General features: G+C 30.9%; 1 protein-coding gene across 7 annotated transcripts in view; it reads left to right on the top strand.

Annotated features, from left to right (window-relative positions):
- The window catches only part of LOC121114953 (pseudouridylate synthase RPUSD2), a 157,337-nt gene extending 130,680 nt beyond the window's left edge, over positions 1–26,657 (top strand). For all 7 annotated transcript variants that reach the window (XM_040709081.2, XM_071887360.1, XM_040709082.2 and 4 more), the window contains 6 exons: positions 5,251–5,338; positions 16,925–17,145; positions 17,479–17,669; positions 20,882–21,304; positions 24,768–25,081; positions 25,925–26,657. In XM_040709081.2, coding sequence (XP_040565015.1) covers positions 5,251–5,338; positions 16,925–17,145; positions 17,479–17,669; positions 20,882–21,304; positions 24,768–25,081; positions 25,925–26,002 — 1,315 coding nt within the window. In that variant the 3' untranslated portion in view covers positions 26,003–26,657. The remainder of the gene's footprint in view (positions 1–5,250; positions 5,339–16,924; positions 17,146–17,478; positions 17,670–20,881; positions 21,305–24,767; positions 25,082–25,924) is intronic.
- The last annotated feature ends 274 nt before the right edge of the window (positions 26,658–26,931 follow it).

The raw sequence follows: 26,931 nt of genomic DNA on the forward strand, positions 1-26,931 counted from the left end.
TGGAACATTCATACAAAATAATATACTAACGGATTCATTATAGTCTAATGAGTCAAAAGTGTATTTAAAATTAAATATGTATGAATGACTCCATGCTCTGTCATAATAAAAATAATATGGCAATAAAAATAACGAGAACAACAAATGATGATGATTGTTTTTTAAATAATTAATTAATGACTGCATGTTATGCTATAGACTATACATATTATATTAGTGTATGTCTCATTTCGAGATCAATTTTCAACTTCAAATAACTTTGGAATCGCACTTGAAGTGTGCCCTGTACAAATTAAAGTTGTGACCATGAGTCTACTCTAACGTTATTCTTAGCTCTATTAAAAATAATAAATGTTTGCTAAGAGCTGATATTTCATAAACACTTATGTAGCAAAAAAAAAAAAAAAAAAATCAAATCGATCACTTACAACCTCATAGATTTGAATTGTATGAGTGTGCTAATTCTTAGTTTCCACCCGGTATGTAAATCATGAATTTGTATCTCAAGTCCTTTTCTTTATTTTTTTTCCTCTTGCTCTTTAAAATGCAACAATTTGTTCGTTTCCTATATACATAAATGCTGCAATCTACCTTATTATGCGTAATATGTACCATACATGTTGCAACAGATTAGTTGATATAAAGTACATATTATGTAGTGAGTTCACACAAAAACAATCTTATAACAAAAATCAAGAAAATGAGAAATCTTTCATTTATTTTTTTTACAATATATATGCATACATTTTATAGACATATTTCCGTCAATTATAAACTTTATATTCAAATTTATGGGATGAGTTGAGATACCAAAGAATGTAAACTATAGCCTTCCTTTGATTTATGAGACTTAGTTTGACCCCTTTCAATTAAAGTGTATTCATTTTTAATTATATTTCATTGTGAGGATGCATTTTTGGGACCTTAAAGTGCAATTTGCGATGCTTCCAAAGGATTACTCAGTTGAAATTGTATATAGAATTTGACAAAAAATATTCGTCAAGGAAATGTAATTCAGCCTCAATTTCGAGAAATATAATTCTGGGTAGATTTTGGGTTGAGGAGTCGCATATAGTACCAGGACTCGCAAAATTTAAAATTCTTAGTAGCCCTTTAGGCAGACACTCTTCAGGTTTTATTAGCCCCAAATGAAATGAACAGGCCCATTTTTTTAACATGCGGCTGGTTATTATGTGCTGTGTGTGTGAAAGGGGACGGGAGAGTTAAAGAGATAGTTTGTGATATGGCGTGACTGCACACGAAACCCACTGAAGGACAGGTTCGTCTCCTCTCATCCTCAGCCAGCCAAGATATTGGGTAGGGTATATTCTTATGTAGGGTGTTAAAATTTTGAGTAGTTTTAGTGAAAAAGTACATAGCCTGGGACGTTGGACTAGTGATTTTCCAAGCACATATTAGTATTGAGACACGATCAAAGGCCGAAATCCCCCATTCAGTCTTAAGGGATTCTTTTAGACCGATTTTTTTTAAATCTCGCTCTAAGGACCAATTTTCTTTGATCTATACAACAAATTACATGTCATATGGTATTAATGTAGGTCAATGCTCACTATTTTCAAACATATATGACGCTATCAAAAATTCACCTATAGAGTTCGTTTAGACCGACATTTTAAATGAACCAATCCAGACCAAACTACTTTAAAGGACCGAATTAGTTCGATTCCCTAAAAATCACAACCTATCACCAGTACTTTTGTACAATATATAATGTATACACCAATCAATGTTTTTGTAAGGCACTTTATTGTACTTGCAACTCAAAAGAGGCAAGATAGTTTCCCAGCTTATGTGGGCAATGCCTGTACGTACATGTTATATTTATTATTTAAATTTATATACTTGATAATACATAATAGATATAGATATGTGTACATACATTAAGGGACGATCTTGTGTGTGTGTGCGAGTCTTATATAATTTATGAGTATAATAAAGTTTTCTAATTTAGGAAAAAGGTCCCTTTTTGCCTTCTACATACATACTCATACTTATATATATATGAATGAATAACGCGCACATTGTCAAAAGTAGAAAAATTATATATATATATTTATGTACTTATGAACACAAAGTAATTTTAGATGTTTTCCCATTGAGCCCCCCTCCTAAGAGGGGGGAGTAAGAATCATACACATTATATACATGTTATATAATTACGTAATAAGAGCAGTTCAATCATTTAACAACATTGCAAAAAAGATGTAAATCCTAAAGAGATGATGTATTTTCATCAAATAGGATTAAATATTTATTTATTGGGTAAATATCGGGATCCCTTTAGTAAATAGTGAATACTATAAAATTTAAGGATTTCTATTTTAATAAGAAATAATAATTTTTGAGCAAGTCCTCCCCATACACCTAGAATCAATTTTTGTTTTTATAATTATCAGTAATGGTGCTCAGGATTTTTTTAAGCCGCACGGGTTCTGTTTTTTTGAATTCCATAACCCCATTCGATCTGCAACAAAAATAATTAAATAGTAAGTGATCTACACGCTATTGTTTGTTGGATTATATAAAGTGAAATGAAACTCATATTATGAAATTTTTGGAACTCGGATTTGAGGTAGGTGCAAAACCCCTAGAAATCTTGGAAACCCGGTATCCTGATAGAAAAACTCAACAATGTACATAGTAAGGAGTGTGAATGTTAGGAATATCAGAGCATCGTGAATTGGACTTGATGGATCTTGGATCTCTTCATCAATAGAGAAATATATTTGAACGTATCAAAAACTAGTATAAAATATCGCTCCCAAAGTTTTAAGGACACATCGGAATCTTATATCTTCTTATAGAAATAGACTTTGCCAAATAACGTTATCATAGACATTATCTTCAATCAATCTTGACCATCAACAATCTAATGTTTATGAGAATAATTAATACTACCAATAGGCTTAAATCATTAATTTTTTGCAAACTATTCTATAAAATGTCTAATATGTTACTAAACTAATTCAATTTAAAAGTAAACTTTGTTATAACGTAAGCGAATATGATGCCTTGTAGAGGGTGCTTTAAAATTTGGGACTTTTTTAGGAATTGATAACAGAGATGGAATTTTAAGTATCAAATTAAGAGTTGATATAGGGCCCATCAAAGAGATATAGCAGCCATGGACTTGAGCTTTTTTTTTTCTCGATCCATTAGTATGGAGTTGGCTGTCATAACCATGCTGTTTGGGAAAAAGAAAGGAAAAATATCAACAAGCTATCAATTTCCATGTTTCTTGAGGTCTTCTGGTACGCTTTAAAATGTGTGCATTAATCCTACTCTAAATTTATTCAAGTTGTTCAACAAAACATTAATAACTGTGGATGACGTCTTCAGGCATTGTCAGTCGTCACTTATTATAAGTGCCGGATCGTAAGATCCACCATAAATTGCAAACCGCTAAATTAAGGTTTGTGATATCCATAACATTTCTACAATATATTCTTTTATTGTGTTACTTTACGATAAGGAATTATATTGATCAACGAGGAGCTCTTTTCAATCAGTTAAATGTTGTGTACAGATATAGCACAATAATTAATTGCAATAGAATACTACTTTTTCTTGACGGAGATTAAGAGTATATACTTGAGTGCAATTTATTTGAAGCATAAAACACTTTTATTGCTCTGCAGCCAGTTAATCAATTAGAGTAATTGCTTCCTTACCTTCCTTCTGATCCATGTCAATTCTTACAGTTGTAATCAAATCATCCACCCCATCGGAGTGGATATATTAGTGATGTCATAGGTTCGAACGAATAAGCGAACTATTAAACATTTAAAATTAGTTTAACGACGGACCATTTTTTTTTGTAAAGGAACCAGTTCTTGCAAAGTGAACCGGGCCGTGAACTATCAATTTCTTCTTACCCCGCCAAAAAGAATGTAACATCATCATTCATCTAATGTCTACTCTCCTTCCTTTAGACTTACCGGAAAACAAGTATTTAAGGGAAAAATAGTGTGGAGGAAGTACTGCAATTCTACTTATCTAACTTACCTATAACCATAGGAACAGGCCACCCTTAACTTCTTCCTACATGTCCCTGGTACTACATGTGTACCATTTTTTAACAGAAAATAGGGTAAGATAAAGGTCTGCTCTCAATTATAGTCAAGAAATCCAGTTGGAACCGTATAAGAACTGCTAAAATTTAGGTGATGATCCTTCAAGATCAGTTACATTAATGAACCATTATTTAAAGATATTTTACATCACTAGTATCTATATTGTAGAGAAAGAAATATATTAGAGACGACTAAGGGATTTCGATTGGCAGTTCGGCAAATTAAGGCAGTGTTAGATTAATATCTTCCTTCAGCATTAATGAACATCAGCTATGGCAAAGGGTAGAAACAATGTTAGATAAATTAATACATTTAGATGCAAGTATCAATACATACACATTTTTATTAAAGTACGATATAATCGATAGTTGGGGACGAAACGTGAGAGCAGATTCCAGTTTAATTTATTTGGAATAAATTGTTTTGGCTTACGAGCTTTGTCAAGGAACGACTTAAACTAGTCTGTTAAGGTAATAATTTATATTATTTTATGTATGGGGTACTATAACTTCAATGTCAGCTGAAGGAAAGAACTCTGATTGGTTAATTTTTTATTTCACCATCAGAGTTTATCAGAGTTGAACATCATAGCTCTTAATTGGAATTGTGAATTATTTATTGAAGAATAAGAAAAAAAATTGAGGCCATATTTTACCCATTGTGTCAGCTAATCTCTTATGATACATAAATATATGTATATGTTTATAAATGGCACTTTTTATAATTGTAAATTTTAGTTATATATATATATTATTGATTGACTCCTAGTAAAAATTGATTTATTTCGAGTGTGTAAGATATAATATATGACTGTACATTGTATTATATCTGCCAATATATGATGCATTCAATGATAAATGAATTCTTCAAACATAAGAATATATTTGTACGTAAGGATAGATCCATATAACGTTCCATATACATAATATATAATCAATGATAAATAAAAGTTTTATACTTATATGTATATACATATAAATAAATTCAAATGTGTATAAACAATAAATCCAAAAAGAAAATTGGAAAAAAATTCCTTGGTATATATAAATATAATCATAAATATAATATATTCATGTCTAACTAACTATGTATTTAAATTGTGCTCTAATGAGAATTTATCTTCTATACTATTATCTTTTTTATATTTCATTTCCAGACACGAAGTCCCTGTTTCCTCTGAGAGAATCAACATTATTCATATGGACGACGAATTGGTTGTTGTGAATAAGCCTGCTTCTATTCCTGTAAGTACATAGTATACACTTAATGCAAAGTATACTCTATACAGTAATAATTTGAGACGCGAGTGGCCCAACGTACAATTATTTTGACTTACAAGCTCCGTCTCGAAATGAATTAAATATATTACTGTACAATCAATGCTCACTCTTTTTTCCCCATTCCTACAAACTAAAGGTTATTTTAAAAAAAATAGTTTAGGGTGTCCAGTCTATTAGAAAAGGAACAATCGGTCCACAGTTTGAACTTCAGAATACGATTTTTATGATCTCTGATTTGAATTTTTCTCTGGACAGAAATATCGTTCTGAATAGTTCTACGAAAAACTACGTAAAACCGAACTGAATAAAAAACAAAAAAACTCAGTCTTGGATCGAGTCTCAATAATTTATCTACTCTAAAAAACACTTTTAGCATACCAACAGAAAATATTTTATGAATCTCGGGTCAGAGTTTAGTAATACCATAAGCCTTGCTCCTGTCTTCTCCTCGCGCTCTTTCAAAAATCATATTCCTACTCATGAGTAGCCATGAAAATCGATTGTATTTTTTTACTCTCCCGGAGTTTTTTGTTTTTTTGTTGTTGTTTTTTTGAATTGGTAGTCTGAAAAATTAATTTTCCTTTCCCCAGCTGCTATCATAATTATTAAACTCCAGAGTAGTGAACTTTTCCCCCCCTGCTGTATTCCAAATGTGATTGAACATGCATATGTACTCCTAAAAGATGGAGAGTAACCCTGAAGATTTGTTGTAGAGTTATGATTTCAAATTTCCAGTAAGTCCTTGTTGGACTCAGAATAGAATTGGGGATTGACACCGGAGTAGTCTCTGACAATGTCCTTCTCTCTCTCCTCCCTCGTCACAGTTGGTTTTAGGTGATACAATAAAACGTCATGAAGGCTAAAATGCTTTCCTCTAAAACATTTTTCAAATTGGGAGGGTTACCGTGTTCATTTTTGGTTTCTTTTTATTTTAACATGCCCAAAATACTCATGATTTTTTATAATTTAAATACACCTTCTACTCTATATAGTAGAAGACGTCTTTACTTATAAGTAACGCTTTATAAATAGTGTTTGGAGAATCTTAAAATACATGTACGGATAATGTATCCATGTATATTTTTACTCGTACATATATGCACGTAAAGTAGCAGTAATTTAATAACTCAAGTTGATACAACTTTATTCTTAAGTAGGCATACAAATAACTCTCTATGTATCTTCAATTTTGAGATGAATTGAGGGATGTATTCTTTATTCTATGTTTTCTTAGTATTTATACTTGTATCTACAGTTTGGATACAAACTTTTTTTATATCATTTCTTTAACTTCATTTAAACTCTATAATAAATAATTTTTATTTTAGCATTTTATATATTATGTATATAAAGTTATATTTATATTTTTTAAAGAATTTTTTTTTATTAATATATATTTGTTATATATGAGTTGTTATTAAGTTGATATAATCATTTATGCTTTAAAGTGTACATATATACTCGTACATATGTTGTGTACAAGTTGCCATTTTACATTATTAAGTAATATACTCATTTTCTTTTGATCCATTCAAATGATATATTTATCACAAATGGTAGTGTTGTTCAATATTCTGGTATTTAGTGATACCGGGGGGTTGGCACATTTAAAACTGTACTATACTAAATTGTTACTTGTTGTAATTATTGATAGTTACAGTTTCATTACATCATAAGAATAGTGGACTGCCGTTGAACTGACCTTCAATTTTCTGAGCTAGTGACATCACATATCTACAAGTGATCCAGACAGGGTGGCCCTTCTTGTGCCTTACACAGAATAAAGTAATATTGCAAAAATTGTAAGTTATTGGATCCGTGATATGCCGGTCTGTTTGAGACTCACAAGGTGTGTAGGAGTGCTACAGATTGGCATGTATTCTATTGGCTTGTTTGTATTTAAATAAAGGCTAGATTTTTTCATTCAAAGAATGTTGAAATGAAAGGGGGGGGGGGATGTATAATAGCCAAAATCTGCCTTATCAAATTCGTACCACACGGGCTATTGCTGTACTTATCAGTGGGTAATTTTCATTAGAATAATTAAAACTTATTTTGAGATTCAATTGTCTTCACTCAGTATCAAAATTACTGTAATTATGAATAGTTCCCACATTTTTTGGTTACAACTTGTAACTAGTTTCAAAATCACAACTTGCTCAAAAATATTTACATACACTTGTTTTAAGATTTGCTCCCGAATCAAAGCCCCATCATATTTTTTTTTAATTCGATATAATACTTTCTTCGCAACAGTTTTGAGAACAAGATCGATGCAATTTCGTTAATTAAATGAATCAGTCCCATGATATAAAATTTTGATCTAGACTTATATTTTATGAACAATAGCTTATGACGTTAATTTGATAACGTGAAATGAAGTTTTACAATAGCTTATTTAGTTGTGAGATGGGTCCATGATCTTGGTCGAAATATGGATATTGAAGGGATCATCTAAGACTGCACAAAGGGAAATTGTTCTCGGATCGAATTTAAATAATAATGTGTACAATAAAAATATTGTGAGCGTAAAAGTAATAGTATTTCAAAGAGAAATTTTCCAAATTTGGGTTTCATCTTTCATTGATAAAAAAAAATTCTTTGCCTATTTATTTATTTATATTCCTCCAACTACAGAATCTAATCCGATTTCTATATTTTTGTTGTTTTATTAATATTTACATACATATAACCATAGTGAGGAAATAAATCATAAGCTTTTTTAAATCCTATTCATTCATTAAAAATAATATTTATACAACATGAAGTTTCTCATTTCCTTTAATAATAAATTTTGGAGCCCCATTAAAATGCTTGTAGTTCATATAAGAATATGTTATCAATAACTGATACATTTTTTAATTAAAATCGAGTATCCAACGAATCTTCAACTAACGGTTCTTAATTTTTATATATGAGATATATTTTTTGATTAATCTATTTTAGGCTTCAATGATTGGGGTTATAAATCATAGCATACTTATTAGTTAAAATATATATTCACTCTCACGTTTTAAGCTAAGTTGTACACAAATCAGTTGCATCAAATGAGTAAGCAAAGGATTTAAAACTAAATATAGTATCAGATTTATTTTATGCTTGGTAGTACGATTGTTCGATATACCGTGACTAAGGCGTTACTGTTATAAGTACGGACGCATTTAAAACTGTACTATATTAAACTGGTATTTACAGTGGCATTACTTCATAGAAATATTGTACCCCTGATGACATAATTTCCAATTTTCTGAGTTGACCCCCTTTCTAGCAAAAAAATAAATTTTTCTTTTTTCTATAAAGAACCAATAATGAAAATTGACGTTTATTTTAAAAAAAAAAGTACATTATCTTATTTAATAAATGTATAGAGCTTCTTTTTCTTTTTTTAAATTTCGATCTACAGGGGCCGCTCTCTTCTAATGAGATAAACATGACCTATTTGAACTGAATATAGGTAGTATGTTTTTTACTTCATATATACATACATATAGACCAATATTTGAGCTAAAGTTTATGTATTCAAACTTATGGGATGATTCAAGATGGCCAAGGATCTTAGCTATAGTTTTGACTTTGCATTTGCTTTAATATATGGTCTTTGAAATTAAATCTATGAATTTCCCATTGTTTTACTGTTCAGATAAGTTCTATCTATTTTAAGTCTAATTTGCGGTGCCTACAAAGGAATAATAAAATAATTTGTTGATATAAATGGGTGAACATTCCTCGAAGAATAAAAATTAAAGAAAAGATTGAAATTGTAATAAAAATACATCCTTTTTATAGATTTAAATTGAACTAAGTTATTCATGGTCTAATTTACGTTATAATAAAATAATATCATTCTAATTTTTGACCAGTTATTCATTTTATTTATTAATATGTATTATAAGTATAATAGTATGATAACGTGGAATTTGATGAATAAAGTATTTTTGAAAATAAAATTAATACTCTATATTCTATAAATATAAAGTGTGACAACCTATTCCAACATTTCTGATATTGCATTTAAATTTATAGATTCAAAGCAATCTCCACATCTGACGTCATTGGCAATAAACAATGCCGTATTAATGCTTTAATTAACAAACAACATTAATCACTAAAAATTTGCACATATAATGAAAATGCGACTTCAAAGTCTAAAGTTATTACATTTAAGCAGTATATAACTTTGATCTGGACCGGTCTCATATTAACCAGTCCCATGTCATATTTTTTATATAAAATAAAAAAATGCATTTTTTTATAAGGAAAATTTGATCTACGATTTGAGTTTAGGTCTGCTGTCTGAATATCTGTCTGGACCAAAAGGTTGGCCTTTAAATAATTACTTGAGATACAACCGGGGAAAAATTTGGTATCGGACCGAACCTCAACACAAGTAAATTTATAATAAAATAACAATTTACGGAAAAGATCCAGCCAAATATGATACCCACGTGATTGTTTAGTCTCACGAATTATTATCCATGATAAATATACCAGAAATGAAACTTTCTGTTCTAGTAGTATTCTATTTGATTTGTCTATTGATGTGTTATTAATACAGATGGGACTGACTCATCTTAGGATTTGTTGATAGTTTTCCTTCTACAGAAAAACTGTTGAACGTAGACTGTGCCTGTCTAAGTTGCTACTGTAAAAAAGAATGGGGAAATTAAGAGAAGTCCTTTATGGTTTGAAAGAGTGGTACTAGTACTAGCACAGCTCGTTGACTTGGAGCATAGGGGGGTCTTTGAAGTGATGGCAGTAATTTTTAACCTGTCTCAAGGTCCCATGGTTATCTTACATAGATCCCATGTGTCTGGAGTGCAATTTGGGGGAAATAGGAGGGTTATTTTATTGTTGTCCGTCGGCAGATGGGAAACCTATTATCAGATCTATGAATATGACATATCAAGTTATCTAAATAATTGTTGAGGAGTTAAAATTGAAGGCATTGTTGGACTCGACTATAATTAAGGATCGACACCAGAGTGTCTGCCAATGTTCTGATTTATTTCCTTCTCTCTCTCCTCCCTAGTCACGGCCGATTGTAGCTCACATAATGAAACGTCATGAGGTTTAATCTTTCTCCCTTCAAAACATTCTTCAAATCGCTGATTTTCGGTTTCTTTTTTTAAAAACATGCCCATTATACAGACGATTTTCATCACTAGACATTTGTGTAGATGCATTTTTCGTAGGGTAATCCTTCACGTAGAGTAACTTCTCTTCTTCTTTAGTGCTATAGTACATAATATGTTTTGGATTACCATTCCAAGAAAGTGTATTGGTGCAAGGACTACTAAAGATAAGTACTGGAGACAGAAATGAAAATAGGTATTGACTGCAGTTCTCAAATTCAATTAATTTATTATTATCCCTGTATTGATTAGTGTAGTATGGTTATTGTTTTCCTTTTATAACGTCATAAAATAAATAAGCAATGAAGTAAAAAGGACTCAATTATGTCACTAGCCCTTCTTGGTTGTCATATATACCTTCATACATATTATATAAATATGTATCGACAAAAATTATAATGATATTAAGCCTTTTTGTTTCTGTGTGTGAGTTTTTCCCCTTCCTTTTCTCTCTCTCTCTCTCCTTCTTCTAATACTATTTAAATATTTTGCTTCAATTTCTTTATGCAAAGCGATAAGTAATGTAGGATTAAAGGGGTTTTAACATATATTTAAGAAGGAGAGCAAGGAAAAGAAAAAAAAATAGATTAGAAATATGAATTCCAATACATAGCAGAATAGGAGAGGGAGGCTGAAAAGAAGGGGATTACTCCCTCACACGCATACATATAGACATAGTAATACTAAATACAAAAAAAAAAAATGCTCCATATTATTCCTATTCTTGTTATCTGGTGAAAAGGTTATATTGTCTTCAAATTATTTTTTCCCTTCATTAATGGGAACTTCAATTTTTTTAGAACTCAAGTGTTCTACCTACAACTTAATATCTACTATATAGCTTTGGAGGATCTAGCAATCTTCAGGTCATTAGTAAATCTGTGCAAATTGTCGAAATCCGTGTGAGCATATATCTGAAATAAAAAGAATAAGTTGATAATCGACAAGATATTAGTGCTCTTACTAATTATTTCTCATATTTTGAAAATTCAAACGTAGTTATTAGCGAGCCAGGAGCATCGATAGTGATCTCTAGTGATGTAAATTGAGTTAAATTTTTTAGCTCACTCGGTTTTTTTTAAATTGGTAATCTGAAGAATGAATTTTCTGTGCCTCAGCTGTTGTCATTACTATTTAACTCCTGAGTATTGAACTTCCTCTCCTACTACATACATGTATGCTCATAAAAGACAGAAAGTAGCCTTGGTGGTTTGTTGTAATTGTAATTCCTTGTTGGACTCAAGTTAAACGTAGGATTTTTACAGAGTAATTATACTCTAGGTTCTTCTTTATATCCTTCTCCCCTTCCTCCTTCGTACCAGCTGATTGTAGTTGATCTAATGAAACGTCATGACAGCTAAGCTGCTCTCCTCCAAACCTTCCATCAAATTGTCAGGGTTGCCATGTTGATTTTTTGTTTTTTTACAAGCCAAAACACACTTGATTTTCATCACTAATAATCTCGGTCAACATGCTGCAAAAATTTTGAGACGATTTTTAAAACTTGATAACTCATCGTATGCTGCAACAAGTTTATTCATTTTTCCTTCTATAGAGAGCCAGGAGTCCCCTTTTTTTCTTTTTGTATTAAACTCAAAACATTAGAGTTGATTATCATGTTGCAAGAACAACAAAGGGGAAAGTTTGCAACCTAATTGCATTCGGAATCTTCTCAAAAAGCAGTAATTGCGTCCAAATATGGTTCTTTTAGGCCAGGAAATTCTCCAAGGTGTATAGATTTGCCTTTCAATATGATTAATCCCCCGCTCAGACGGCCAAGATTTTCCAGCAATTGTTGGAATAAAATGATAAATCATGATTCAATCACTCTTGGGCTCCCCTATTACCAGATCTGAATCCCCTGAATTATAGTATCTGGTGGCCAGTAGAGTTCCAGGCCTGCTGAACCCGATATCCAAATGTTGAGGCCATAAATGACTGTCAATGAGCAGTTGGCTACAATGTCAGAGGCTTACATCAAAATCACCTGCACTCGCCGCCATGGATCCGCTTATACTGCATACGGTGGTCATATTCGAGAATAATTATCCTTTATAGCGTTATTATACATTATATTAATACAGTTTGTATATATATTAAATGTATACAAAATTATACATCATTGTTTAATTCGTTCCTTTTAGTCTCAATGCTGTTGCACGAGCTGGTATATTTTGTGTATTAAAGTGTTCAATGTATACCTTTCTTTTTTATTTACACTCAAGAGCAACAACTTTTAGCCTTCATCCGGCCTGAACATGGAAGTCTGGTACATTTTGCCAAGAAGAGCCATCCAAATTTAAATGCTCTGAAAGCCTTTCTAATTAGGGTATGGAGGTGGTCTGTGACTGCTAAGTTGCTCCTCTCCCAAACATTCTTCAAATGTTCAGGTTTCTTAATCAATAGCATATTTTATACAAATCTATCTTATAATATCGATTTCCACCACCCTATCCTTTGTCAATTTGTACAAGAAGTGTAATAATACCGATCTTGCAAACTACATACAAATTAACACTATTATTTAGTCTTATTTGTTTTAAACTATAAGGCCTCCACAAACTTTGTTCCTTTTTGTTCTTTCGTTTTTTTTTTCTTTTACCATTAATCAAAGCTCTGTCACGTCTTTGATTACTTTTTTATTTTTTCTCTCTCTCTCTCTCTCTCTCTGTCTCTCCAAACATAAAAAGAATTCCCTATAATTATTCTTTCTTTCGTGTCGTTTTTTTTTTTAGTTTTTGTTTTTTAACTTCGAACTAACATGACAAATAACTTATATGTCAAGTTCTTTTTTTTTTTTCTTCTGTGTAAATTTAGTTTAATGGGTGACACTCCTCAGCTGAAGGAAGAATGTAAAAAGTTTTATTTTCTTTTTAAAATAAAAATCATTGCTTTTATATAATATTATATTCTTTGTCTATACTTCTTTAAAGTATCTACCTACTTCATCTTTCCTCTATTTCGTCTTCTTCTTCTCACAAACTTAATGAAGTTCGAAATAGGAGCAAGTACATAGTACGTGTACAGGGTGAACCTTTGATTTTCCCCTTTTTTAAAGATAAGTTCATAGTATCTTAAAATTGTATCAATAAACTATTCCCGTTAATAATTAAATCTGTGGAATTTATGTATTCATTTTTATAATCTAAGAAGAAATATTGAATTATAAGCCAATCTTACACATATATTCTCAATTCTTATAATCGTCGTATTGGTTGTTTTTAGAACCCGTGAGTACGGCTATTTTGAGTTTGTAGCCCGCAAAAAAAATCACCTAAAATCATTCATAATAGGCTATAAACAAGCTAATATTTGCTGAATAATACATAATTAAATGAAACTTATATTATGAATTCATTAGATGCGGGATTTCCTGAGCAATTAAATTTTTCCTGGGAATTTTCCGTTCCAAAAAAAATTAGATACCAACAGAGAAACTTTGGTGTATACATATATTAATGAAAAGTAATTATTCAAAGTCTGAGTCTCCGTCGACGATGCATTTTTCTAGCCTGGAGTGGAATTTTGAACAATGCGACGAGTTTATTTCTGTTAATTAATTCCTATTTATACCCAATTGAGGCCTTGAGAGCGTCAATATTGAAATGAAGTTTAATTTTGGCACCATCCACCTGGCTTTTTATTTTCACTGTACAACCTCTGCTGTTGATTTTCCTACCTCTTTGAGTTGATCCCAAATGGTTTTTTATTAATTTGAGACTCACACCCATGGTTTGTTTTTGCAAAATCAATGTTTCTTTTGATATATCCTTCTTATTTCTCCAGCTTGAATAAAGCAAAGCGTACCTTTAGCAAAAGTCTATCTACGAGTATCAAATTAAGACCGTCCGCTGGAGGGGCTGTTGCCTCCCCTTTCCCAAATATATATATATATGTAATCCGAGAGACGCGGCTGCAAATGACATAATTTTCCATTAATTATGAACTTTATAGGGGATTTAAAAATCGCCCTAACCGAGGAGAAAATTCCATAGAGTCACCCTGTATATAAGTAATATAAAGGGAGAGAAAATTTTTACAGAAAGAATTGACTTTTTTTCGATTAATGGATTCATGAAACTTTTTTTTTTTCCTTTTATCTTTTCTTCTGTTATCCATCCATAAGGAGAAGGAGAAGAAAATGAAGGGGGAACGTAAATATGATCAAATTATGATTATAAAATATTCATGGAATATATCAAATATGGTCCTTTTTTTTCTTGTTGTATACATATTTATATGCATAATTTTGTTGTTTGTGGATAAGAATTTGTACATTTTAACCAAGCCTTGATATTGACTGGAAAGTCCTAATTTACCTTTATTTTTGAGCACCTGAACACAGTGTTTATTTCGTTTTGTTTTTTCACATTAAGTCTTGTATTTATTACTTCAAAAAAAAAAAAAAAAAAAAAAAAAAAAAAAAATGGTGTCAGACAAAACATTCAAAAATTTGGTTTTGTTTCGTCTTTTGCTCGTAATCGTGAGGCTAAAAACATTTGTTGTCGAATATAGTTCATTTAGTCACGGGAATAAGAAAAAAATCTTAGCACGGCGAAGATTTCTTCGCTCTTTTGTAATTATTCCCCACGGAAATCTTTTTGTACCCCCAAGACGTAAACTAAAACCAAGCACCTGGTAATTAATTTTTACCCCAATTAGATTGTAATTTTTGGTTGGGTTTTAGTTCAATCTTTATGAATTCGCCCTTCTAATTTAATTTTGCAAAGAAGAGAAGAACAAATTGCAACCGTCAAATGATTAAGTGAATATGTCATCTGTGGAAATTGCAGCAATATGGACATTTTGCATGGATTTTGTTAGCTAACTAAATTTGGACAAATATTGATCGAGTGACCGTCGTTTCGGTTATAAAAAGAACTAATGTGCCCTTTAGCGGATGAACGAATGAGTTGTAAAAGTGTGAACTGGTTCATGCCCAGTACGTTTTAATTCAATCCTTTTTAAGTCTTCCTCTTTATGGTACTTATTATTTAATCTCAATAATTGAGAAGAGGAAAGAGGATAATTTACCATCCAACTAAATTTTGACAGAAATTGATCGTATGGCCGTTGGCGTGTTTAAAAAAATATGAATGAATGAACAGTGAGAACAGGTTCAAGCATTGTACTTATTAAGTCACTGTTCTTTAAATTGCCCCTTTTTTTCTTTTTGAGAGTACTTTTTCTTTAATCACTATAATGGAGAAGGGGGAAAAACTCAAACTAAATAAGAAGAGACTTCTAATTGACACTAACGAAGATTAAATTCTTTGTTTCTTTCTCTTTATTCTCCTTTCTAATTAGTATTATTACTATTATTTCTGGGATTGACTTCTTTTTTTCAAAAGGGCTTACATGATATGCATTTATGTTTGTTTTGTTTCGTATTGTAGGTACTTTTGATCAATTTGAACGAATACGTTTTTATGTACATTTTATTGAGTTGTATACATCTATGAAATTGTGGCTGAAAGGTTTTGTTGCACTCCCATTAAACTCTCATGAAAATAAATATTCAGAAATAAACGCTATGTAACAAGCTGTCCGTAGTAGAACATACGCAAAAAGTTTTTGGTTGTACTTGCAATGCCTTCAGAGGCCGATGGAGCCCGTTTTTGAGGTCGGAGGTGGATATACTGAATAAATTTTCAATATATGTATCATCAATGTAAAATATTTTTTTGTATTGAATATTTCAAAACTGACCAATGAACATCGAAATTATTTTCAATTATGAAATAAATGGCAAGTGTACACTTTTCAATGCAACACCCGGTACTGTCCTGTTTACGATAATATATTTTTTGTCTGTTTCAATCCATTTTCTGGTGTATTTTGGTGAAAAAAATGAGATCCCTAATTTTTTTTGTATTGATTTGAAAAAATAATTATTTTTCCTTTAAGAGGTCCACATTCTGGCATTTTTAAATCATTTTAATGTTTTAACTATTTGCTGATTCTTTTTTGTGAGGGTTCTTTGAGTTATTGTCCATGGAAAAAAAATATGGAGTAAAATCAATTTTTTGCATGTATGCTATCTGCTGTTCACTTTAAAATATTATGAAGTCAGAGATATCAATAAAAAACTTATAGGTGTGAAAATTACTAGAGTTCTGGCGAGTGCAGTATTTTAAAAGATTTGTCCTTGTTAATAGCCAACAAATTATTTTATTACACTTTTATTTTTATTCTTCCCTATGTTGATGATTCAAACATAATAAGCAGACAAGCCACTCTGTCAGCCTCTGTTGTCTTACAAATTTATAATATTTATTATGACAGTAAATCAAATGTCCCAATAGTTTTTTACATATACTCTACTTCTGCTGTTTGAGAAGAAGTAGAGTATATGAAAAATATTAATTTGAATTTCCGACACGGTTTTTAATACTTTGATGTATTTTAATCTTTCCAGGTTCATCCCTGTGGCCGTTACCGCCATAATACAGTTGTTTTTATTTTGGCCAAAGAATATGGATTGAAGAATCTTCGAACGATTCATCGCTTAGATCGTCTTACTTCCGGACTTCTTCTCTTTGGACGTAATCCTAAAAAAGCTCGAGAAATGGAACAACAAATCCGTACTCGACAATGTCGAAAGGAATATGTCTGTCGTGTGGAAGGAGAGTTTCCTAAGTATGTCCTGTTTTCTTCTTATTTATGAAAGGGGACCCATAATCCAAATACGCACATAAATATCCTCCTTTTTGACATCTTTTTTATAATATTTAATAGATTTATCTTTATGTATGGTTGACCTCTTATAAAAAGGGGAATTTGTGAAAGAATATTAAACAAAATAAAGAAGATTTATTGAGCATGCTCAATGATCTGGAACAAGGATTATATACATATAAATTAACGTACTACTTCAATGAATAAAATGATGTTGACAACTTGGCAATCACGCGACCCCTTCAGCTACTACAATATCAATATTAAAATGATCTTTTTTTTTTCATTTGCTAGGGAATCAATTATCTGTAAGGAGTCCATTGAAGTCATCAGTTATAAAATTGGAGTATGCAAAGTGAGTCCGTCTGGAAAGGATTGTCATACAGAGTTTCAAAGACTGAGTTACAATGGACAAACAAGTGTTGTTCTCTGTAAGCCACATACTGGTCGTATGCATCAAATTAGAGTACATTTACAATTCTTAGGTAAGAGTTTCTTTATTTTGTGTGATCCTTTGTCTCTCTCTATCTATGGACACTAGACTGTCCCCTTTTTCAGGATAATATCCCCCCTCCCTGCAAAAAGACCTATATTGCTGGTACAATCTAAAAATTACTATAGTAAAGTTTGAAGCCTCTCAGGCCATTTTTGGTATGGCACAGGCTATTTTAATTTGAAAAAAAGAAGGATTTTCGAGTCGAAATTGACTATATTTATGTCTCTTGTGCTGTCACAAACATCCATGAGTCAAATTGTACATTTAATATTTATTAGTATTTGGTTAATCTGAAAAATACTGTTCACCCTGTACTTAATAATTTAAGGGGACTAAGATGTACTAAATGATTTACGATTTCAATCAAACAAACAGTCAGACAAACTTGATTTAATTAATATAGATAACGTTCCTTCTTTTTTTTCGGCAACTATCACTTCAACTAGGCTTAAATTTGATAATTCATGTATCAATATACCATGTTTTGACTCATCGCATCATATTTGAGACAGTAACAAAAGAGGCATAACAAAAATAGTTTTACACACAAAATTTCATTTTTTGTGTAAAATGACTTTCACTACGTCATAAATTGCTTAAGAGGCCTAAAACTTGGTTTAAGTTCATCTTTTGATTGTTCCAAAAAAAACACAATCTTTGTACAGTTCTAATGAACACTCTTCTGTTCCCTTTCTATTCTTCTTCTTTCCATCCCCACTCCTCTTTCTCCTCCATTTCTTGAAATCCCTATGGGGTGAAAGCCAGTGGTGGTAGTAGTAAAAAGGAGAAATGAAATAAGTTTTTTTACTTATTATTATATGTATAAAAAAATCATTTTAATCTCCTCTTTTTTTTTTTCCTTTTTACTCTCATTCTCCCTTCCAAAATCTTATCTTTTTCCCACAAGAAATGTATTTATATAAACACAAACTTATATTATATGTACGTATATACAAATAATTAAAACATTGCCTTTAAAAAATATATTCTTAATACCTTATTTCATTATCTAAAAAGTTTTGTCCCCCCCTTCTTTTAATAAAAAATATATAAAATAAACAATTTTTTGCTCTTGATGTCTGTACTTTAATATTTTCAACTGAAAATAATTCATATGTACAGTAAAAGTATACCGATAACACGGATTTGCACGCATCGTCATATTTTTTCTCTTTCTATCTTAAAATTGAAGACAGCAGACACAAATTTTATATTATTTGAGTAAGAGTAATGGAATTTCCACTCTTTTGAATTATTTTGAAAATTAGGACTTCGGATGATCTTTAGAATCCTTTTTAGAACTTTCATACATTCATGAGTTACGTATGATTTTAAATATTTAGAGTTCCAACTGCCCATCTCCGAAAATTTTCAGATTGTCATTTAAACACATTTGGGTTTAAACCAACGATATACTAATCTGAAAAAAATAACCGTTATTTTCTCATTCTGACTTCAATTATCATTCAATTTTCAAATATATATTTTTATTAAATTGGTACACATGCCCAAAATCTATGTTGACAATGTCAGCTATTTTGCATTCTTAGTTGTGCTTTTTTAACCAATAAAAAGATTACATGTCATTTAATGAGATCTTAAAAAATTGTTTATTCTTCTGAAATGGTTATTTCTTACAAAATATTAAATTTAGCAGAATGAACAAATTCTTAAAAGTTTTCCCCTAAATTGATTTTTTCTTTCCATTTTCTTCAAAAATATAAAATCGCAGAGCACAACAAAAGACGTCTAAACTTTAATTCTGTCAAAACTAAACTAATAATGCAAACGTTGTGGATCTCTGCACAAACATAATAGTTAAAAAAATGATAATCGAATAATAATTGAATTCGGACTTAGAAAATAACGGTTACTTTTGTACAAGTCCTCGTATAAAAAAAAAAAAAAAAGTGAAGATATTTTACTATACCATTTTGAAAGAAACTAACTAGACTATGAATAAGTTCGAGTTGTTTGAAGGATACTGTACTAAAAAATAGTTTCAGGTATTTTTATGGAACCGGGTAGATACGGGTATAGAACTTTGGACTCTAGTACAAAGGGGTATTTTCATACCTGCGAGTGATTTGTAACTTCATCTACAATTAGGCTGGATTAAAATGGATTTTTAGATGTAAAGAAAATTGTACAAATGAAAATAAGTGGTGTACCCAATTTACTGATGAGTGATAGGGCCTTTCCAAGGTACCGTTGGCCTACATACTTTTTGAAAGACCATCAATAATGAAAAGTTGCGTTATAATGTGACTCAAATTTATCACGTCATTTTTATAAAACTATCTCTAGATCCTCACATTTGAATTGGGTTTCCAGCGACCCCTGGTGCTTGGTAAGAGCGCCAAAAACAAAAGGCGATACGTTCCTAGGGGTATCCGTAGGGCGTGGGCTGAAGGAACTGTAGCCCTCTCCAAATGAAAGATTTCTTGCTTTGTAGTAGAAAATTTAATTTTGGTTTTCAAAAAAAATTATAATTTTTAAAATATTTTTCCAAAATGTTTTATTTTTTGTGAAAAGCAGTGGACTTTTGAAAAAATTTCCAATAAATATAATATTTGAAGATTAGTTTTTGAATTTTTTGCCAAAAAAAAAGTATTTTTTGGGTGTGTTTTTTTTTGGGGGGGAAATCCAGAAACCAAGCCCGGCCCCAAAATATAATCTTGCAGACGCCCCTGGTTCCATGTATTATATCAAGAGATGACTAATCACTTGTGTACATTCGTACACGTACAAAAAGGGAAGGATCGAAGTTATCCTTCTAGAGAGATAAATATATGACAAATACCCGAGTTAAAACGCATAACAGCCAATAAATAAACCCCCCGAGTATCCGTTTTTGCAAATTATATGTGAGTATTTTTTATATTGATCTTCTGGCTAAGGTTATAACTCGGACCTATTCCCCTTTTGTACATATGCTGTATGATATGTGTAACTTTGCGGCTAATATAAGTTCATAGAACTCTCATATATATATACTTTGTAAATATCTAGTTATATTTTATTAAAATTTGTTTAGTTCAACCAACTTTTCCCTTCCATTTCCTTTTTAATCCTTTGTAGATCCTTTAGGCTTTTCCCTTCTTTTCTTTTTTTTTTTTTTTTACTTCCCTTCATACTCTACTTTTTTGGAATGTATATACAAGTATAATATCCGTTTATTTGTTTTGTTTTTGACTCTAGGGTATCCCGTCATCAATGATCCCCTCTATAATCATGCCGTCTTCGGTCCTCTCAAGGGCAAGGGAGGAAACATTGGGAAAACGGATGATGAGCTCATTCAAGATCTGATATTCATTCATAATGCCGAGAATTGGTTAGGTATTGATGATAATTCACCGAGTGCAGGAAGTCCATCCAATTTTTTACTCGGACCAAATAAGGTCAGTCCTGATGCGACCCCAATATCAACAAATCCATCTCTTAATGGAAGCAATGGTACTACTAAGGATAACACTATCAACGAGTCTGGTTGTGGCGGATCTTCTACAGTAGTGTCCAATGTGTCTAAAGCTACAAGCACCACCATCGATAACAATATATCATCTTCCTTTAATACAAACACTCAAACTACTGAGGCCGACGCGAATCCACCTCCTCCCTCTGGTAAGAAATCAAATACTTACCAATACAAGAATATCCCCCTCCCCCTTATGAAAAATTATTCCCTTCTAACTTATGAATATACATATAAGCACGCATTGTGTGAACAAACTCAACAACTACCCAAAAAATTGGTTTTCCTCAATATAATTTATTATCATAATATTAAAAAACTCGATATGAGGAGAATATACTACACTATATGAGGAGTCAGAATAATTCCATATACCGCGTTATGAGAAATCCATGGTATTTGAAACTGTGTTATGCGGGTACCTTCTGTACATAATTAGTATAGGTACCTTTCCTACACTGGATATTTTTTTTTAAATCCATGAGAAGTAATAAAAAAGCAAAATTAAACATATAATTATTTCGGAATTTGTTGTATTTAAGCAGTTTCATAAAAAAAGCTATTTGATCTAACTTAATTATACGTATTTATTATTTATGATATATATATATATAATTAAAACCCCAAAAAAACTAACAATGACGTAACAAGGGATCGATTTTACCTTAAAGAAGAATTGAACAGGACTACAGTCCTCGATCCTAAATAAGGACCGACACAGCACTAACGATGATATAATCATTATCATTAGTGTAGTAACTATAAATGTTACTACTCAAACATAGCATTACTTATATAAATTTTAATGATTCTAATTAGATGAAAAAGAAGCGAGGGAAAGAAAGGCTTTGACAAAAAAATATAAGATTACTATAACTTCATTTTTAATAAAGGCGACCAACTTTTACGATTATTATTCAGACAGTATGTCCTCTGGACGATTAAGTTTATTTTTCCATAATTCCGTTATAATTGTTATTATCCGGATATAATGGTAGTACTAGGAAGGAAGCTTGTATTTAATACATTGCATTTAAAAGTTTACTTGGAATTCAATGTCCACCTTTAAAATATTTTTATGGGACGTTATTATTTATGACAATTGGCTATCTTGTTAGATGTATGTATATGTAAAGAATTAAATTTTCTCTAACGAATAAAGACACTTACTTCTTGTTGAGTGAGGGAAATACTGAATTTTTGCCGTGGATTGTTATTTGATAACATGAACTACGAATATATGTATTTAAACTTTTATCATGTACCAAAATGTATGTGTTTTAATTTATCTCAGACCCTAAAACTAAATTTCAGTTTACTTTTTTTAAGAAGAAAAAAACTTGCTACCATTCAAAGAAAACACAAAAGACTTGCTACAAATCAATACAACTATTTAATAAAACTCTTCCTTGTCACTAAAACATGAGTATGTATAGCAATCCGGAGCCTATAGATGAGAATGGTTGTATTTACTGTTTTGGTAGTCCTTATTTGTTTGTTTCATTCCAGTTCTTTCTTAACACCGATCCTCCGGGATGTCAGTACTAGAAATAATTAAATAAAGAAGAAATTAAGTTGATTGACATGATGTAGGACCGAATTTTTTTAAGTTTTAGAACTGATATGTAGGATCGAATTGGATGGAACTGCTGTCTTCATTCCAAAATATGAACCTACACAACACTTTTATTCATTTGAAGTAAGTGTTTTTTGACAGTTTCAATTTGGATATCGAGTGACTTCTATGAATGGTAGCTAATTTTTTTCTTCTTCTTTAAAAAGTCACCGAAGTCAAGTATCAGATCCTTGCAAAGGGTTTTTTCAGATGGTTATCTATAGTAATGTTAGACCTGATATTTGAAGACCTAAAATAAAGCCCCTCATCCCATATGTAGTCTCTCTTTTGATGTAATTACCTAATTTTTAATCTGTTATAAAGTATAAAAAACAGCTTTAAGTCCTCTCCACGAAAGGTTTGATTTATATAGAAATCCTAATTGTTAATTTCTATTTACCTTTACCTGAACATAAATTACGAATCATGAATTAACATAAAGCAACAAACAAAAATGTCAATAGTTGATGGCAAAAATGGAACCAAAATGAGGGGTTTTGTATTAAAACGTGAAATATAAAACTATTAATATTTATTATGGAACGTAAAAAAATTATAGTAAAATTAAGAATCAACTAATGACAATATAACGCGGTTAAATCGCTTCACAAATATACATACACTCTACTTGCATATAGCAACGATATGTTTGCTCGATATAAACTATTTTTGTCTAGATACTATTATTTTGGTAGCGGTTCCGGTACCTGTATTCCGATACTTTTAGATATTTCTGTCGTCAGGGTGAATTTTCAATGCCGTAATCACGGTTTGTTATTGGAAGTGCTTGATTTTTTTTAAATTTAGGAAGGGTTGGTTGGATTAACTATGGATGACTCACCAATAATAAACCCAAAAAATAATACCAGTAAAAAAGTAATTGGTTTTTTTTTGGGGGGGATACCCCTCTGTGATTATAGCCTAGATGTTTGGATGGGAGGGTAACTATCTCAAAAATTTGATGAAACTTGTTTTTGAAAGACAATTTTTATTAATGTTTGTCAGAAATTATGGGAACTACGTAATCAGATATATGCTACTAAATGGACTGGTTTTTACACCTATTTAGTATAATAACATTTTAAATGTGTCAATATTCTAGTACCACAATAATAGAGGAAACCGAATAACACTAATATATACTTAAATATTTGTATACCGAGGTGGTTGTTCTCTGAGGATTTTGACCATATCAACAACCCTATTTAAACATGGAGTATATTATACTAAAATATATGTGACTAGAGTGAAAATGTTCTTTTGGATGCTTTTTTGAACATTTTATATGTAACTATTCATTTTTTTAATGGATTCGTTCTATAAATATATGTTTGAAGATAAAAACAAAAAAAAATTATTTTAGAAAAAGTTAAATCATTAAATATTCAAATTGTTTTATTATTATTTATAATGAAAGAATGTTATTCAATTTTTGAATGAATTTACATAATATTTTAAAAATTAAATTTGGTTTTCTTCCTATTTTATCTTATGTAAAAAAAAAAGTAAAAAAAAACTAATGTTAGAGTTAAATCATTATTGTTTTGAAGAAGAGGAAAGGGTTGAATAATTAATATTTGATTACGAAACTTTTTCCGGAGAAGAAATTATATATTTAAAAAATAAATTATTTTATTTTGTAAAAATTGATGCTTTTGTTTTAAAGTTACGTCATAGACACTTTCTTTATTTCGCTCTTTCTCTCCCTGTTTTCATTTTTGGACCTACACATATATATATGTACCTTGAAGTAAATATTTTTTTCCTAAATAAATAAAACTTCATAATAATTTTACTTTTTTTCACGTTCTTTGATGTTTCTCTCTCTCTAAAAAAAAAAGAGGATAAAAATTCTTTGTTAAGATTCAAATGCTTCTGGCAATTCATAAATGTATTTTATTTTCTTTTTGTAAAGAAATGGTTTAGCTGGTAGACGAGTAATTGTTTTAATGTGTGTACCTATAGTTCTAAACCATTCTTTATTTTTTCCCATACAGATTGCAATGGAAAAAACGCTCCACGTGTGGATACTCCAGACTCTGCCGTGGACATGATGTCCAGTACGGCGGACTCCCCAGTGGATAACTTTTCATCTGATGGAGGTTCTTCCTGTGTAAATCCCTCTTGTATCAAGGATGAAGATGAGGAGGAGAAAGTCACAACTGCCACTCAAACTGGGTTTGAGGAAGCAGACAATAAGTTCAACGATGACAAAATGACCTACGATACGCATTGCTATGAATGCAAAGTCAAATATCGTGATCCAAAACCAAAAGATCTCATAATGTATTTACATGCTGTTACTTATTCGGTAAGTTTTATCTTATTAACGCATGCAACTGTAAAAAATATGATCTAAAACGCGTGTGGTATTTTTTTCTAGTCAATAGTGTAAGCAGTGTTTTTTTCTGTTTTTTTTTTCAAAGATGTTATGATTATTCTTACACTATTGAGATGAGAACATCTACGAATAAAGTGAACATCTTATAATGAAAAACAAAGAGTAACACTTAAGAGGTGTTGAATAATTATAATACGTTGGACTCGTTAGAGTATTACCGTTTTGTTTCGATACCAATGTTTCTCCATGAAAGTTGGTATGGGTGTTTCGGCTTATTGTGCTAATAAAAATATTTAAAAAAATGTCGTTGGAGTTTATTCAAATGTCCTTATAGATACATCCTCAGTTTTTTTTTCTAACGCAGAAATGGGATTACTTTTTATGAAGGAAAGTTTTGTCAGGGGGAGAGCCATCGGGAAACCAATTTATGTATGAAAAAATGGCTCTGCAAGTATCGGTCCCAATACCAATTTATTGGAGTACCGTTTTAAATGCATCAATATTGTAGTACTACAATACTGAATAACATAAGAATGTAATTGAGGATCGTCACTGAATTAATTTTCTGCATTTGTCCTTACAAGAGACGGAGAAGGATTTGTGCAAATGTCCTTCCTCTTATAGCCAATCTAATGAAATAACTTGATAGCTAGCTGCTCTACTCCTTAACATTCTTCCAATTGTAAGGGTTACTATGTTAATTTTGCGTTACTTCTCTTTAAACACACCGACAGGTCATATTTTATACCATTCTACTAATGCATTAATTTAGTGATTTCAGTAACAACCTTTTCCATCTTTATTTTTCTATAGGGACCAGGTTGGAAGTATTCTACTGAGTTGCCAGATTGGGCGGATGAAAACTGGGAAGAGGTCGTTTATGAGGATTGAACAACAAAAACAAAAGCCCCTTTAGATCCACGAATAATAATAAATAAGAACTATTAATTTCTCCAAGAAGATTCATTCTGATGGATATTTGCTTTAAATATATATATATAAATACCTACATAATTGCATAACTATATTTATTACAAAAAGAAAATGCTATTTTTTTTCAATCTTTACCCTTTTTTTTTAAATCATTATAATATTACTTAAATTAATTTGAATTGGTAGATAGTAGGTAAATGCCTTTTAAATCTTCTCCTCAAATGATGAAAACTGCAAAGTATTTGATCTTTCTTTTTTTTTTTTTTGCTCCATATACATGCATCTTAAATATCTCTCATTTTCTTAATTTCACGATGATTGTGAGGACATGCGCCCAGGGCCGGTTTTAGGGAAGCAAGTGCCTTAGGCACGCTCTAGATTGGGGCCCCATGTTGAGTTTAAAATAATTTTTGACAATAAGGACATAAATAGTAAAAAAAGAAAGGCAATTTTAAGAAAATGAAAAAAAAAAAAAAACGCAATTCAATGAAATATGCACAAAGTTTATTGTAAAAGGCCATAAAAATAACAAATTATTGCCCTTTTCTTAAAAAAAGGAAAGGTTACGCATTTATTTTTTCAAAAAGTAAAATTATTTATTTAAAAAAAAAAATTAAAGAATGAAAAGGGCTCCACATAGTGTGGAGCCGTAATCATTGGTCCTCCCACTTTTTTTGTTGAAGAAATGTAATATTTAGTGTTGTGTCAGTCCTTAGTTATTTAGTCTAGTTCAGTCCAGTTTTGGGAGCGGTACTTAGGACTGTCAGTAAAAGAACTGATTAAACAAAGAAGAAATAAAGTTGATAAACGTCATCAAGGATCGAACTTTTTAAGTGTTTAGGACTGAAGTATTTAGTTCAAAATAAGGACAGACACAACAGTTCTAA

Source organism: Lepeophtheirus salmonis, chromosome 3 (genome assembly GCF_016086655.4).
Source record: "Lepeophtheirus salmonis chromosome 3, UVic_Lsal_1.4, whole genome shotgun sequence".
NCBI classification, from domain to species: Eukaryota; Metazoa; Arthropoda; class Copepoda; order Siphonostomatoida; family Caligidae; genus Lepeophtheirus; species Lepeophtheirus salmonis.